Raw genomic sequence first — 13,219 nt, 5'->3', positions numbered from 1 at the left:
CGTGGCTTCCTTGCAGGCCAACGGAGTAATTGTACCGGTTCCCGCCCGGGAACGGTTCAGAGGTTTCTACTCAAATCTCTTCCTAGTCCCCAAAAAGGACGGTTCCTTCCGGCCCATCCTGGATCTCAAGCTTCTCAACAAGCATGTTCAGGTGCGGCACTTTCGCATGGAGTCTCTGCGATCAGTCATTGCTTCAATGACCCAAGGGGATTTCCTGGCATCCATCGACATCAGAAATGCCTATCTGCATGTGCCAATTGCAGTTTCACTCCAGCGTTGGCTATGTTTTGCAATCGGAGAAGATCATTTCCAATTTGTGGCTCTCCCCTTCGGGTTGGCCACAGCTCCTCGGGTATTCACAATCATGGTAGCAGTGATTGCGGTCCTGCACCTACAAGGGTTGGCAGTGATTCCTTACCTGGACGACCTTCTAGTCAAGGCTTCATCCAGCGCGGACTGTCAGCGGAGTGTCTCGCTCACTCTCGCCACTCTAGCCCAATTCGGGTGGATTGTCAATCTTCCCAAATCCACTCTGACTCCGACCCAGAGTCTCACGTACCTAGGGATGCAGTTCGAGACTTTGCCGGCACTTGTGAAGTTGCCCTTAGTCAAACAGCAGTCCCTTCAACTGGCGGTGCGCTCTCTGCTGAGGCCCCGCCGTTATTCCCTCAGGCGCCTGATGCAGGTGCTGGGTCAAATGGTGGCGTCAATGGAGGCTGTTCCCTTTGCCCAGTTCCATCTGCATCCCCTGCAGCTGGACATTCTCCGCTGTTGGGACAAGCGGCCTTCCTCCTTGCACAGGTTAGTGGCTCTGTCGCCACAGACCAGGAGCTCTCTTCAGTGGTGGCTTCGGCCCCTCTCTCTGTCCCAGGGGCGCTCCTTCCTGGCCCCGTCCTGGGTGATCCTCACCACGGATGCCAGTCTATCCGGCTGGGGAGCGGTATGTCTCCACCACAGAGCGCAGGCCACTTGGACTCCGTCCGAGTCAGCCCTTTCGATCAATGTGCTGGAAACCAGAGCCGTGCTTCTGGCTCTCCTAGCTTTTCACCACCTGTTGGCGGGCAGGCAAATCCGAGTCCAGTCAGACAACGCGACAGCGGTTGCCTACATCAATCACCAAGGCGGGACACGCAGCCGCCTGGCAATGTTGGAGGTACAACGCATCCTTCAATGGACGGAGGACTCCAAGTCCACCATATCCGCAGTCCACATCCCAGGCGTGGAAAACTGGGAGGCAGATTCTCAGCCGTCAAACCGTGGACAGTGGCGAGTGGTCCCTGCACCCGGCAGTGTTTCAGTCAATCTGCCGCAAATGGGGCACTCCGGACGTGGACCTAATGGCATCCCGTCACAACAACAAAGTTCCTGTTTACGTGGCTCGCTCCCACGATCCTCAGGCATTCGGCGCGGACGCTCTGGTTCAAGACTGGTCCCAGTTTCGTCTGTCCTACGTGTTTCCCCCTCTAGCTCTCTTGCCCAGAGTCCTGCGCAAGGTCAAAATGGAGGGCCGTCGAGTCATCCTCATTGCTTTGGACTGGCCCAGGCGAGCTTGGTACCCAGACCTGCTCCATCTGTCCGTAGAGGTGCCGTGGCATCTCCCGGACCGTCCAAACCTTCTCTCACAAGGTCCGTTTTTCCGCCTGAATTCTGCGGCTCTCAAATTGACGGCGTGGCTCTTGAGTCCTGGATCTTGACGGCTTCTGGTATTCCTCCGGAAGTCATCTCCACTATGACTCGGGCCCGTAAGTCTTCCTCCGCCAAGATCTATCACAGGACTTGGAAAATTTTCCTGTCCTGGTGTCGCTCTTCCGGCCATCCTCCTTGGCCATTCTCCTTGCCGACCCTTCTGTCCTTTCTACAGTCCGGTCTGCAGCTAGGACTGTCCCTCAACTATCTCAAGGGACAAGTCTCAGCTCTGTCAGTGCTGTTCCAGCGGCGTCTCGCCCGGCTGGCTCAGGTCCGCACCTTCATGCAGGGCGCGTCTCACATCATTCCGCCTTACCGGCGGCCCTTGGATCCCTGGGACCTTAATTTGGTTCACGGTTTTGCAGAAACCCCCCTTTGAGCCTTTTAGGGAGGTTTCTTTGTTTCGTCTTTCACAGAAAGTGGTCTTTCTGGTGGCCATAACTTCCCTCAGGAGAGTCTCCGATTTGGCTGCGCTCTCTTCGGAGTCACCTTTTTTGTTTTTTTCATCAAGACAAGGTGGTTCTCCGTCCGACTCCGGACTTTCTTCCTAAGGTGGTCTCTCCTTTCCACCTTAACCAGGACATTACCCTACCTTCCTTTTGTCCGGCTCCTGTTCATCGCTTTGAAAAAGTGTTGCATACTCTGGATCTGGTGCGGGCGCTCCGGATCTATGTGTCTCGCACCGCTGCTCTTAGGCGGTGCACCTCTCTTTTTGTGCTAACCACAGGTCTGTGTAAGGGCCTCTCTGCTTCTAAGCCGACCTTAGCCCGTTGGATCAGGTCCACCATTTCGGAAGCCTACCTGTGTTCTCAGGTGCCTCCCCCGCCGGGGATCAAGGCACACTCGACCAGAGCTGTCGGTGCCTCTTGGGCTTTCAGGCACCAGGCTACGGCTCAGCAAGTCTGTCAGGCTTCCACGTGGACTAGCCTGCATACCTTTTCAAAGCACTACCAAGTGCATTCTCATGTTTCGGCAGATGCGAGCTTGGGCAGACGCATCCTTCAGGCGGCTGTCGCCCATTTGTGAAGTTAGGCTCCGCCTACTTCTCAATTTTTCTGTTTATTCCCACCCATGGACTGCTTTGAGATGTCCCAATGTCTGGGTCTCCCATAGGAACTATAAAGAAAAAGAGAATTTTGTTTACTTACCGTAAATTCTTTTTCTTATAGTTCCGTATTGGGAGACCCAGCTCCCTCCCTGTTGCCTGTTGGCAATTTCTTGTTCCGCGTGTTATCACCGGCTGTTGTCGTGGACAGAGTCTCCGGTTGTTCCGGTTCTTGCTCTGTTTTTACTTGTGGGTGGCTATTCTCCTTCAGCTTTTGCACTAAACTGGCTGAGTCTGCTCATTAGGGGGTGTGTAAGCTCAGAGGGAGGAGCTACACTTTTAAGTGTAGTACTTTGTGTGTCCTCCGGAGGCAGAAGCTAAACACCCATGGTCTGGGTCTCCCAATACGGAACTATAAGAAAAAGAATTTACGGTAAGTAAACAAAATTCGCTTTTTTTGCACAGGTCTACGCGTTTTGGGAGGCTCCGCTCCCTTCCTCAGGACCGATAGGCATAAGATACATCAAATCTCAGGAACGATAGGCATGAGATACATCAAAGCTTTGATGTATCTTATGCCTTTCTGTCCTGAGGAAGGGAGCGGACCCTCCCGAAACGCGTAGACCTGTGCAAAAATAAAAGTTTACCTTAATCCAAGATATCAGCGATCATTGGCGCAGTGTGTGAAAGCCCCGTTCTACTACCTCTCTCAGTAATTCAATACAAAAAGGGAAACACATATATTATACAGTCATTACAGAGTGATCTATTTCAAGTGTTTATTTCTGTTAATGTTGATGATTATGGCTTACAGCCAATGAAAACCCAAAAGTCATTATCTCAAAAAATTAATTATATAAGACCAACTGAAAAAATATTTAACTCAAAAATGTTGGCGCCAACTGAAAAGTCTGTACAGTAAATTCATTCAATACTTGGTCGGGGCTCCTTTTCCATGAATTACTGCATCAATGTGGCGTGGCATGGAGGTGATCAGCCTGTGGTACTGCTGAGGTGTTATGGAAGCCCAGGTTGCTTTGATAGCAGCCTTCAGCTCATCTGCATTGTTGGGTCTGGTGTCTCTCATCTTCCTCTTGACAATACCACATAGATTACCTATAGGGTTTAGGTCAGGTGAGTCTGCTGGCCAATCAAGCACAGTGATACTGTGGTTAATAAACCAGGTATTGGTACTTTTGGCAGTGTGGACAGGTGCCAAGTCCTGTTGGAAAATGAAATTTCCATCTCCAAAAAGCTTGTCAGCAGAAGGAAGCAGGAAGTGCTCTAAAATTTCCTGGTAGACGGCTGCGCTGACTTTGGTCTTGATAAGTCACAGTGGACCTACACCAGCAGATGACATGGCTCCCCAAGCCATCACTGATTGTGGAAACTTCACACTAGACCTCTAGCAGCTTGGATTGTGGCCTCTCCACTCTTCCTCCAGACTCTGGGACCTTCATTTCCAAATGAAATGCAAAATTTACTTTCATCTGAAAACAACACCTTGGACTACTGAGGAACAGTCCAGTTCTTTTTCTCCTTGGCCCAGGTAAGATGCTTCTGGAGTTGTCTATTGGTCATGAGTGGTTTGACACAAGGGATGTGACAGTTGTAGCCCATGTCCTGGATACGTCTGTGTGTGTTGGCTCTTGAAGCACTGACTCCAGCAGCAGTCCACTTCTTGTGAATCTTCCCCAAAGTTTTGAATGGGCTTTTTTGAACAATCCTATCAATGCTGCTGCCCAGTTGCTTGTGCACCTTTTTCTATCACACTTTTTCCTTCCACTCAACTTTCCATTAATATGCATTGATACAACACTATAAATAGCTAGCTTCTTTACCAATGACCTTTTGTGGCTTACCCTCCTTGTGGAGTGTGTCAATGACTGCCTTCTGGACATCTAAGTCACGTCAGCAGTCTTTCCCATGATTGTGTAGCCTACTGAACCAGATTTAAGGACCATTTTAAACGCTTAGGAAGCCTTTGCAGGTGTTTTGTGGTAATTATTCTAATTTTCCGAGATAATGACTTTTGGGTTTTCATTGGCTGTAAGCCATAATCATCAACATTAACAGAAATAAACACTTAAAATAGATCATTCTGGTTATAATGACTCTATATAATGTTTCTCTTTTTGTATTAAATTACTGAAATTAACTTTTCTTTATCGTTCCTATGGGAGACCCAGACATTGGGTGTATAGCTTCTGCCTCCGGAGGACACACAAAGTACTACACTCAAAAGTGTAGCTCCTCCCTCTGAGCCTATACACCCCCTGGAGAACCAGATCTAGCCAGTTTATCGCTTTGTGTTCAGGAGGTCATACATCCACACATGCATTCTCATCTGATTTTTCATTTTTGGAAAGAGTTTGAAGAAAAGCGGGTCCAAGCCTGGACCCCCGGCATGTCCCTTCTCACCCCACTGTGTCGGCGGTGCTGTTAAGGTTGATTCCCAGGCTGGAGCCTTACATGCCGTGCTCCTTCACCATCCCTCCGGGGCTCTGGCTTGAAGTGGGCGCCAGCACGGTTCTCCATGCTTGGCATGAGACCGGTCTCCATCCGCAGCCCTTCAGGATCCTGCTGGACCGGAGCACTCATCCCCAGGGACTGGCTACCCCTGCGTCTCAGCAAGCTAAGTACCTGAGACGTTTATATATGGGGGTCCCTTGTACTTTATTGTTGTGGGAGAGTGTGCTGAGTGATTTTTATGACATTTCCGGCGGGTTCTCTGGCTGTCGCCTGAGAACCGCGCCGATGGTGCCTGCGCGCCGGCCGCACCGCTCAAATTTAGGCCCCGGCTTCGCCGGAGGCCTACTTTCGGTTTCACTGCCCTCGCATGTCATTCATGCAGAGGGACAGCGCGGCTCCGCCCAGCGGCCGTTCTACAAAGGGGAGAGACACTCCTCACTGAGTACATGTCTCATCCCCTGTGAATCTCCTTGGCCCTCCAGATCCCGCTCTCAGAGTGAGTCCCGCCCCCTCCCTTCGCTCCGGCGGCCATTTTCTCAGCGTTTTTCCCTGCGATCACCACTGGTCTGCAGCATCCCTGCTGAGGTGCTTGGGAGTCCGGGCTTCGGGATCTGGAGGGCACACAAACCGCTCCAGCGGTCTGGTAAGCCACAACCTCTGGTTGTGGACCTTCTGTATATACTCTCTGGGGGTCATTCTGGCAGAGCCCTCACTCCAGCAGCATGTCTCACACGAGGAGCGAGGCTCCAAAGCTGTTTTCAGTATGCACTGCATGTAGGCTCCTACTGCCGGAACCGAGCACCTATCCACATTGTGATGCCTGCTCTAACCTGACGATGCCTCAGCCTGAAATCGCACCCCCAGGGGTCTCTCAGGCTGCTCCGGCTCCTGTGGCTGAACCCCCGGCTTGGGTAGAATCCTTAACCAGGTCTATCTCCCAGTCTTTTGCTGACTCCATGGGACATCTGCCCAGGACTCTGCTGAGCATGCATCAGCCCCCGTCGCAGGGTGCCTCTGCTGCTAGGTCTCTCTCAGGACCGGAGCTCCCAGAGGATTCATCATCTGGTCCCAGGCCCCGTCCTTCTAATAAGAGACGCAGGGCTCCCTCTCCTTCGTCCCGCGGTTCGGTTTCAGAAGCTGACTCGCAGGATGAGGAGGATGCCTTTACTGGGGGCTCGGAGACCACCTCCATGTGCCCCATTGGTCTGTCCGACAGTGACTCGGATGTTAGTGATTTGATTGCGTCCATTAATTCTGTACTGGATCTCAATCCGCCAGTATCAGAGGAACAACCCTCTCTGGCAGAAAAGCACCAGTTTACCTTGCCTAAGAGGACGAAGAGTGTGTTCTTTAACCACTCCAGTTTTCAGGCCGCTGTGACCAAGCCCAGGGCCTGCCCTGACAAACGCTTCCCAAAGCGTGGTTCTGATGACCGTTTTCCCTTTCCACCTGAGGCTCATTCCCCAAAGGTAGACCCCCCGGTGTCTAGACTCTCAGCCCGGACCGTTGTATCAGTGGCTGATGGCACCTCGCTTAAGGATTCCACAGACTGCCAGGTTGACCTTCTGGCCAAATCTGTATTTGAGGCGGCAGGGGCCTCGTTCTCCCTGACTTTTGCAGCAGTGTGGGCTCTCAAAGCCATCTCTGCTTCTCTGGAGGAGATGCATTCCCTCACTAAGGAATCTATGCCTGAGATGGTTGCCTTAACTTCCCAAGCTTCGGCTTTTTCATCCTATGCCATGTCTGCCATGCTGGAGGCTTCTCACCGCACTGCGGTGGCTTCGGCTAATTCCCTCGCTATCCGCAGGACCTTGTGGCTTCGAGAGTGGAAGGCAGATTCTTCTTCTAAGAAGTGCCTTGCGGGGCTCCCTTTTGCTGGGTCCCGGCATTTCGGAGAACAGCTGGATGAAATTATTAAGGAAGCTACTGGCGGGAAGAGTACTTCCATGCCACAAACCAAAACCAGGAAACCTGTCCAGGGTAGGAATCAGTCGAGGTTTCGTTCCTTTCGTTCCTCCAACTGGTCGTCCTCTAAGCCCTCGGCTTCATCCACTAACACTGCCAAGGACCAAAAATCCAGCTGGCGCACCAAAGCCCGTCCACAGAAAACCGCAGGTGCTGCTGCCACTAAGGCAGCCTCCTCTTGACTATCTGTCCGTGCCAGCAACGTCCTTAGTCGGTGGCAGGCTCTCCCACTTTGGCGACGTGTGGTTTCAACACGTCTCCGATCAGTGGGTGCGGGATATCATCTCCCACGGCTACAGGATAGAATTCTCTTCCAGCCCGCCAAACAGATTTTTTTCTGTCAACTCCCCCCTGCTCCAAGGCCGCCGCCTTCTCTCAGGCCGTGGCATCCCTGCAGGCCAACGGAGTAATTGTACCGGTTCCCGCCTGGGAACGGTTCAGAGGTTTCTACTCAAATCTCTTCCTAGTCCCCAAAAAGGACTGTTCCTTCCGGCCCATCCTGGATCTCAAGCTTCTCAACAAGCATGTTCAGGTGCGGCATTTTCGCATGGAGTCTCTGCGGTCAGTCATTGCATCAATGACCCAAGGGGATTTCCTGGAATCCATCGACATCAGAGATGCCTATCTGCATGTGCCAATTGCAGTTTCACTCCAGCGTTGGCTACGTTTTGCAATCGGAGAGGAACATTTCCAATTCGTGGCTCTCCCCTTCGGGTTAGCCACGGCCCCTCGAGTATTCACCAAGGTCATATCCAATGTAGAAAGAGGAAAAAACTGCACTCACCAGATCGTTGCTGTGCAGGTTGCAGCTTTATTTCAAGCGCAGAGGTTACATGTGCGGTGGGGGCTGGTGGGGAGGGAGAGGACGCCGGACACGGCAGTTCTTGTTCCGCGTGTTATCACCGGCTGTTGTCGTAGACAGAGACTCCGGTTGTTCCGGTTCTTGCTCTGTTTTTACTTGTGGGTGGCTATTCTCCTTCAGCTTGTGCACTAAACTGGCTAGATCTGGTTCTCCAGGGGGTGTATAGGCTCAGAGGGAGGAGCTACACTTTTGAGTGTAATACTTTGTGTGTCCTCCGGAGGCAGAAGCTATACACCCAATGTCTGGGTCTCCCAATACGGAACTATAAGAAAAAGAGAATTTACGGTAAGTAAACAAAATTCTCTTTTTTGATGATATTCTAATTGATTGAGATGCACCTCCTATATAGACATTTTATAATTGTATTGATTATAAGGGGCAGGTAATGAAATCTATACACTTTGAAGAAAATGGGCGGATGGTATTTTGTTACAGTAAACTTTGGACATGACGATGCAAAGCTGTTATCAAGTACATATGAAGCTGTATGATGAGGTTTCTTGTTGGGTACCTAAGGGTACGTCCACACGATCACTGTTTTCAGCGTTTTGGACACAGCGTGTTTTCGCTGCTTCTAAAACTGTGTTGTCCAGTGGATGGGATTTCTAAAAATCTGCCCACTGTGCTTCTATTCTATGCAGCTTAAATGGACATGCGGCGCAGTTTTCCAAGCTGCATCATGTCATTTTTTCCTTCCGGAGATGCGAGGGTCTTCAGCAGAAGAACACAGCGAAAGTCCGCAGCGGCCCAGAATCCTGATCGTGGGCATGGGCTGCTGCATTTTCTTGCCCAGGACACTAGCGTCTCCACACAAAGGGATGACGCTGCGTCTAGAATGCAGTCTTCCTGATCATGTGGACGTACCCGAATAGGCAGAGTGCAGTGCTCAGTTTTTGGCTGGAGCTTTAGACCTCTTGCACACTTTTTTTTAATGCATTTTTAATTCTATATTTAAAAATTTTAAAATTCCTTTGGAGTTAAACACCAGTAAAAAACGTCACCCGTACAGCATGCTTCATCCGGCTGCAGCGCTCCATGAAAAACATGACTACCTGGGTGTGAGATTGGCCTTCGCTCCAGTCTGAGCCACCAGCTGAAGATGTCGTTCAGAAGGGGTTGAATATCCATGTTCTCTGCAAACCTTTTTAGATTATCTGCTTCTGCCTTGTCTGGTGCCATGGGGTCAATGTGACCCCATGTAGATTGCTACAACTAGTGATTTATTTTTTTCATGGTACCAGACAAGGGTTAAACGAGCATGCAGAAAGTCTTACAGACGAAGTACGAGGGCAAAATTCTCCCCAGTTTACTTTTGTTGGTAATTTGTAATTGAGTGCTCCTTTCAGATTTTTGGGCGATGATTCTCTAGTAGAAGTGATGATGGCTTAGACCATTTATTCCCTGCACATGGGGAGTCCTTGGTGCAGATTAATTCCTGAGTGCTTTTTCTCGCGATCGTCACATACGTGTTTGCCAATAAAAACTTCTATAAAGTGACAAATGCCAATAGGCTTTAGGTTATTGAAAAAAAGAACCGTGTAGTGTGAACCCATGACCTGTAGCAGGGCGCTGCAGTGTCAGGATCAGTGATGGATCAGGCTTCTTTTTTCCTCGTATTATGCCTAGGCAATGTTTGATGTGTTTGATGTAAGTCAATGTTTTTTTTTTTTTTTTTTTTTTTTTTTTTTTCCTCCCTTCAACTTTTTAGTGCCTAATGGATCTATAACTCCAGAAAAACTATTTGTAATGATGAAGGATCCGGATATTAATGTTGTTATAATGGATGCTCGTAGATCGATGGATTTTGAAGAATCTCATATTATTTCTGCCATAAATATCCCTGAGGAGGCCGTATGTCCTGGGTATGTATAGTACCAGTCTCGGTTCTGTTTGGTCTTTGGAGTAAGACCTTTTTTCATTTTTGCATTTATTTTTTTGTTTCTAACATATATCTCGTGCCTTATCTTTATAATTTCTTCGGCGCTCTATTGGGAGACCCAGACGATTGGGTGTATAGCACTGCCTCCGGAGGCCACACAAAGCAATTACACTAAAAAGTGTAAGGCCCCTCCCCTTCTGGCTATACACCCCCAGTGGGATCACTGGCTCACCAGTTTTCTGCTTTGTGCGAAGGAGGTCAGACATCCACGCATAGCTCCACTGTTTAGTCAGCAGTAGCTGCTGACTATGTCGGATGGAAGAAAAGAGGGCCCATACTAGGGCTCCCAGCATGCTCCCTTCTCACCCCACTTGTGGTTTGTAAGGTTGAGGTACCTATTGCTGGTACGGCGGCTGGAGCCCACATGCTGTTTTCCTTCCCCATCCCCCTGAGGGGCTCTGAGGAAGTGGGATCTTTCCGGCCACCAAGCCCTGAGGCCGGGCTCCATCCACAGACCCATAGAACCTGCTGGATGTGGAGCGGGAGTGCCGTTCAGGGACAAGGCCCTGCAACTTTCAGGTACTCTGTGTCCCCGTATGGCAGGCCACGCGCACCCCAGGCTTGCTGGGTGTGCTAGTGCGCCGGGGACTGTAGCGCTGTGCGCTGGGCTTATAGTCCCCGCAGATTACTGGGGGACTTTGTGTGTGGATCGCCGCGCCGACCGCCCCTGGAGCGATGGCGCAGCTGCGACTTGTAGTGCGCCGGGGTCGCGCCGACCGCGCTTTTACGGCGGCGGCGCTTCTAACTTTAGTCCCCGGCTTTCTGCGGCCTAGCTCCGCTTCGTTAACGCCCCCCACCCTGTCAATCAGGGTAGGGGAGAGACGTTATTCAATCGGCAGCGCCGAGGGCTGGGGCACGATTTACATGCTCCAGCCCTCTCACTGAGCACAGTAGGACACAGGCTTCGCGCTTTTTCTCTGTGCACGCCCTAGGCCCGCCCCCAGCCTTGCAGCTCCCCAGGACGCCGGCAGCCATTATACACATGCAGTCTGGCTGGAGAACGCACGCAGGCTCTGGGGGACCCAGGCTACGGGTTTCTGGCGACCACACACCCGCGCTCAGCGGGCGGTAAGCAGCACATACGTGCAGCCCCACTAGTACCACAGTGTTATATTTTTCGCTGTACATAGACACTGCTGTGTCTAGATATATTTAATACTGCACTGTAAGGTCGCTTCTTGGCTGTACACCCTAGATTGCTTTGAGGAGACAACAGCATGTCATCCGCAAAACGCAAGGGTGCCAAGGCACGGGCTGTCCCCACTGCTTGTACAGCATGTGGGGCTAATCTACCAGCAGGCTCCAACGACTCTCATTGTGTGCAATGTTCAGTCCCAGTGGCACTTCGTCAGCCAGAGCCTACTGTGGTGGTAGCCCAGGCAGAGACGCCTGTGAACCCTGCCCCGGTGACGGGGACAGAATTTGCAGTATTTGCTGATAAAATGTCTGTGACTATGACAAAAATCCTGGAAACCTTGCAGTCCAGGCCAGTTGCTCAGACCATAGACACTGCTGTGTCTATGTTCCCCGGTCCCCCTCAGTTGGAACTAATCCGTACTTCAAGGGGGTCCCAGGCATCACAGGCTGAGGGCTCTGACTCCGATGACAGTCCCAGTCCGCCTAAGCGAGCTCGCTGGGAGAGACCCTCCACGTCATCACGTGGATCAGGGTCTCAGCGAGAAGGGTCCCTATATGAGGGTTCAGAGGTGGGTGATCAGGAGTCTTGTCCTGACGCCGCACTCAATTTGGATACGCCAGATGGTGACGCCATGGTAAATGACCTTATAGCGGCCATCAATAGGCTGTTGGATATTTCTCCCCCAGCCCCTTCTGCAGAGGAGGCAGCTGCACAGCAGGAGAAATTCCATTTCCTGTATCCCAAGCGTAAATTGAGTACTTTTCTGGACCACTCTGACTTCAGAGAATCCATCCAGAAACATAATACTTATCCGGACAAGCGTTTTTCTAAACGCCTTAAGGATACACGGTATCCTTTTCCCCCTGACGTGGTCAAACGCTGGACCCAGTGTCCAAAAGTGGACCCTCCAATATCCAGGCTTGCAGCTAGATCCATAGTTGCAGTGGAGGATGGGGCTTCACTTAAGGATGCCAATGACAGACAGATGGACCTTTGGTTGAAATCTGTCTATGAAGCTATCGGCGCGTCGTTTGCTCCAGCATTCGCGGCCGTGTGGGCGCTTCAAGCTATTTCCGCTGGTCTGGCACAGGTGGACTCTCTCATACGTCCAGCAGTGCCGCAAGTGGCGTCCCTAACTACGCAAATGTCTGTGTTTGCGACCTACGCTATCAATGCGGTACTGGACTCTACGAGCCGTACCTCAATAGCATCTGCCAACTCGGTAGTTTTGCGCAGAGCCTTGTGGTTAAAGGAATGGAAAGCAGATTCTGCTTCTAAAAAATGTTTAACCAGCTTGCCATTATCTGGAGACAGACTGTTTGGTGAGCAATTGGCGGAAATCATCAAACAGTCCAAAGGTAAGGACTCCTCCTTACCCCAGCCCAGATCAAGCAAACCTCCACAGAGGAAGTGGCAGTCAAAGTTTCGGTCCTTTCGAGGCTCGGGCAAGCCCCAATTCTCCTCGTCCAAAGGGACTCAGAAAGAGCAAAGGAGCTCTGATTCCTGGCGGGCTCACTCACGCCCCAAGAAAGCAACCGGAGGTACCGCTTCCAAGGCGGCTGCCTCATGACTTTCGGCCGCCTCCCTCCGCATCTTCGGTCGGTGGCAGGCTCTCCCGCTTTTGCGACATTTGGCTGCCACAGGTCAAAGACCGGTGGGTAACAGACATTTTGTCTCACGGGTACAGGATAGAGTTCAGTTCTCGTCCTCCGCCTTGGTTCTTCAGAACTTCCCCACATCCCGACCGAGCAGATGCCCTTCTGCAGGCGGTGCATTCTCTAAGAGCAGAAGGAGTGGTGGTCCCTGTTCCTCTTCAGGAACGAGGTCAAGGTTTTTACTCCAATCTCTTTGTGGTGCCAAAAAAGGACGGCTCATTCCGTCCTGTTCTGGACCTAAAACTGCTCAACAAGCATGTGAACGCCAGGCGGTTCCGGATGGAATCCCTCCGCTCAGTCATTGCCTCAATGTCTCAAGGAGATTTCCTAGCATCAATAGACATCAAGGATGCTTATCTCCACGTGCCGATTGCTACAGAGCACCAACGCTTTCTACGCTTCGTGATAGGAGACGACCATCTTCAGTTCGTAGCTCTGCCATTTGGTCTAGCGACAG

At 51.2% G+C, this 13,219-nt stretch overlaps 1 protein-coding gene across 1 annotated transcript in view; it reads left to right on the top strand.

Annotated features, from left to right (window-relative positions):
- USP8 (ubiquitin specific peptidase 8) overlaps positions 1-13,219 on the top strand; it is a 163,131-nt gene that overhangs the window by 39,869 nt on the left and 110,043 nt on the right. Inside the window, 1 exon segment of the mRNA XM_075345832.1 lies at positions 9,739-9,892. Within this exon segment, the coding sequence (XP_075201947.1) occupies positions 9,739-9,892 (154 nt within the window).

Source organism: Anomaloglossus baeobatrachus, chromosome 4 (assembly GCF_048569485.1).
Source record: "Anomaloglossus baeobatrachus isolate aAnoBae1 chromosome 4, aAnoBae1.hap1, whole genome shotgun sequence".
NCBI lineage: Eukaryota > Metazoa > Chordata > Amphibia > Anura > Aromobatidae > Anomaloglossus > Anomaloglossus baeobatrachus.
The sequence above is the reverse complement of the archived record's forward strand: the minus strand, read 5'-3'. Positions and strand labels throughout refer to the sequence as shown.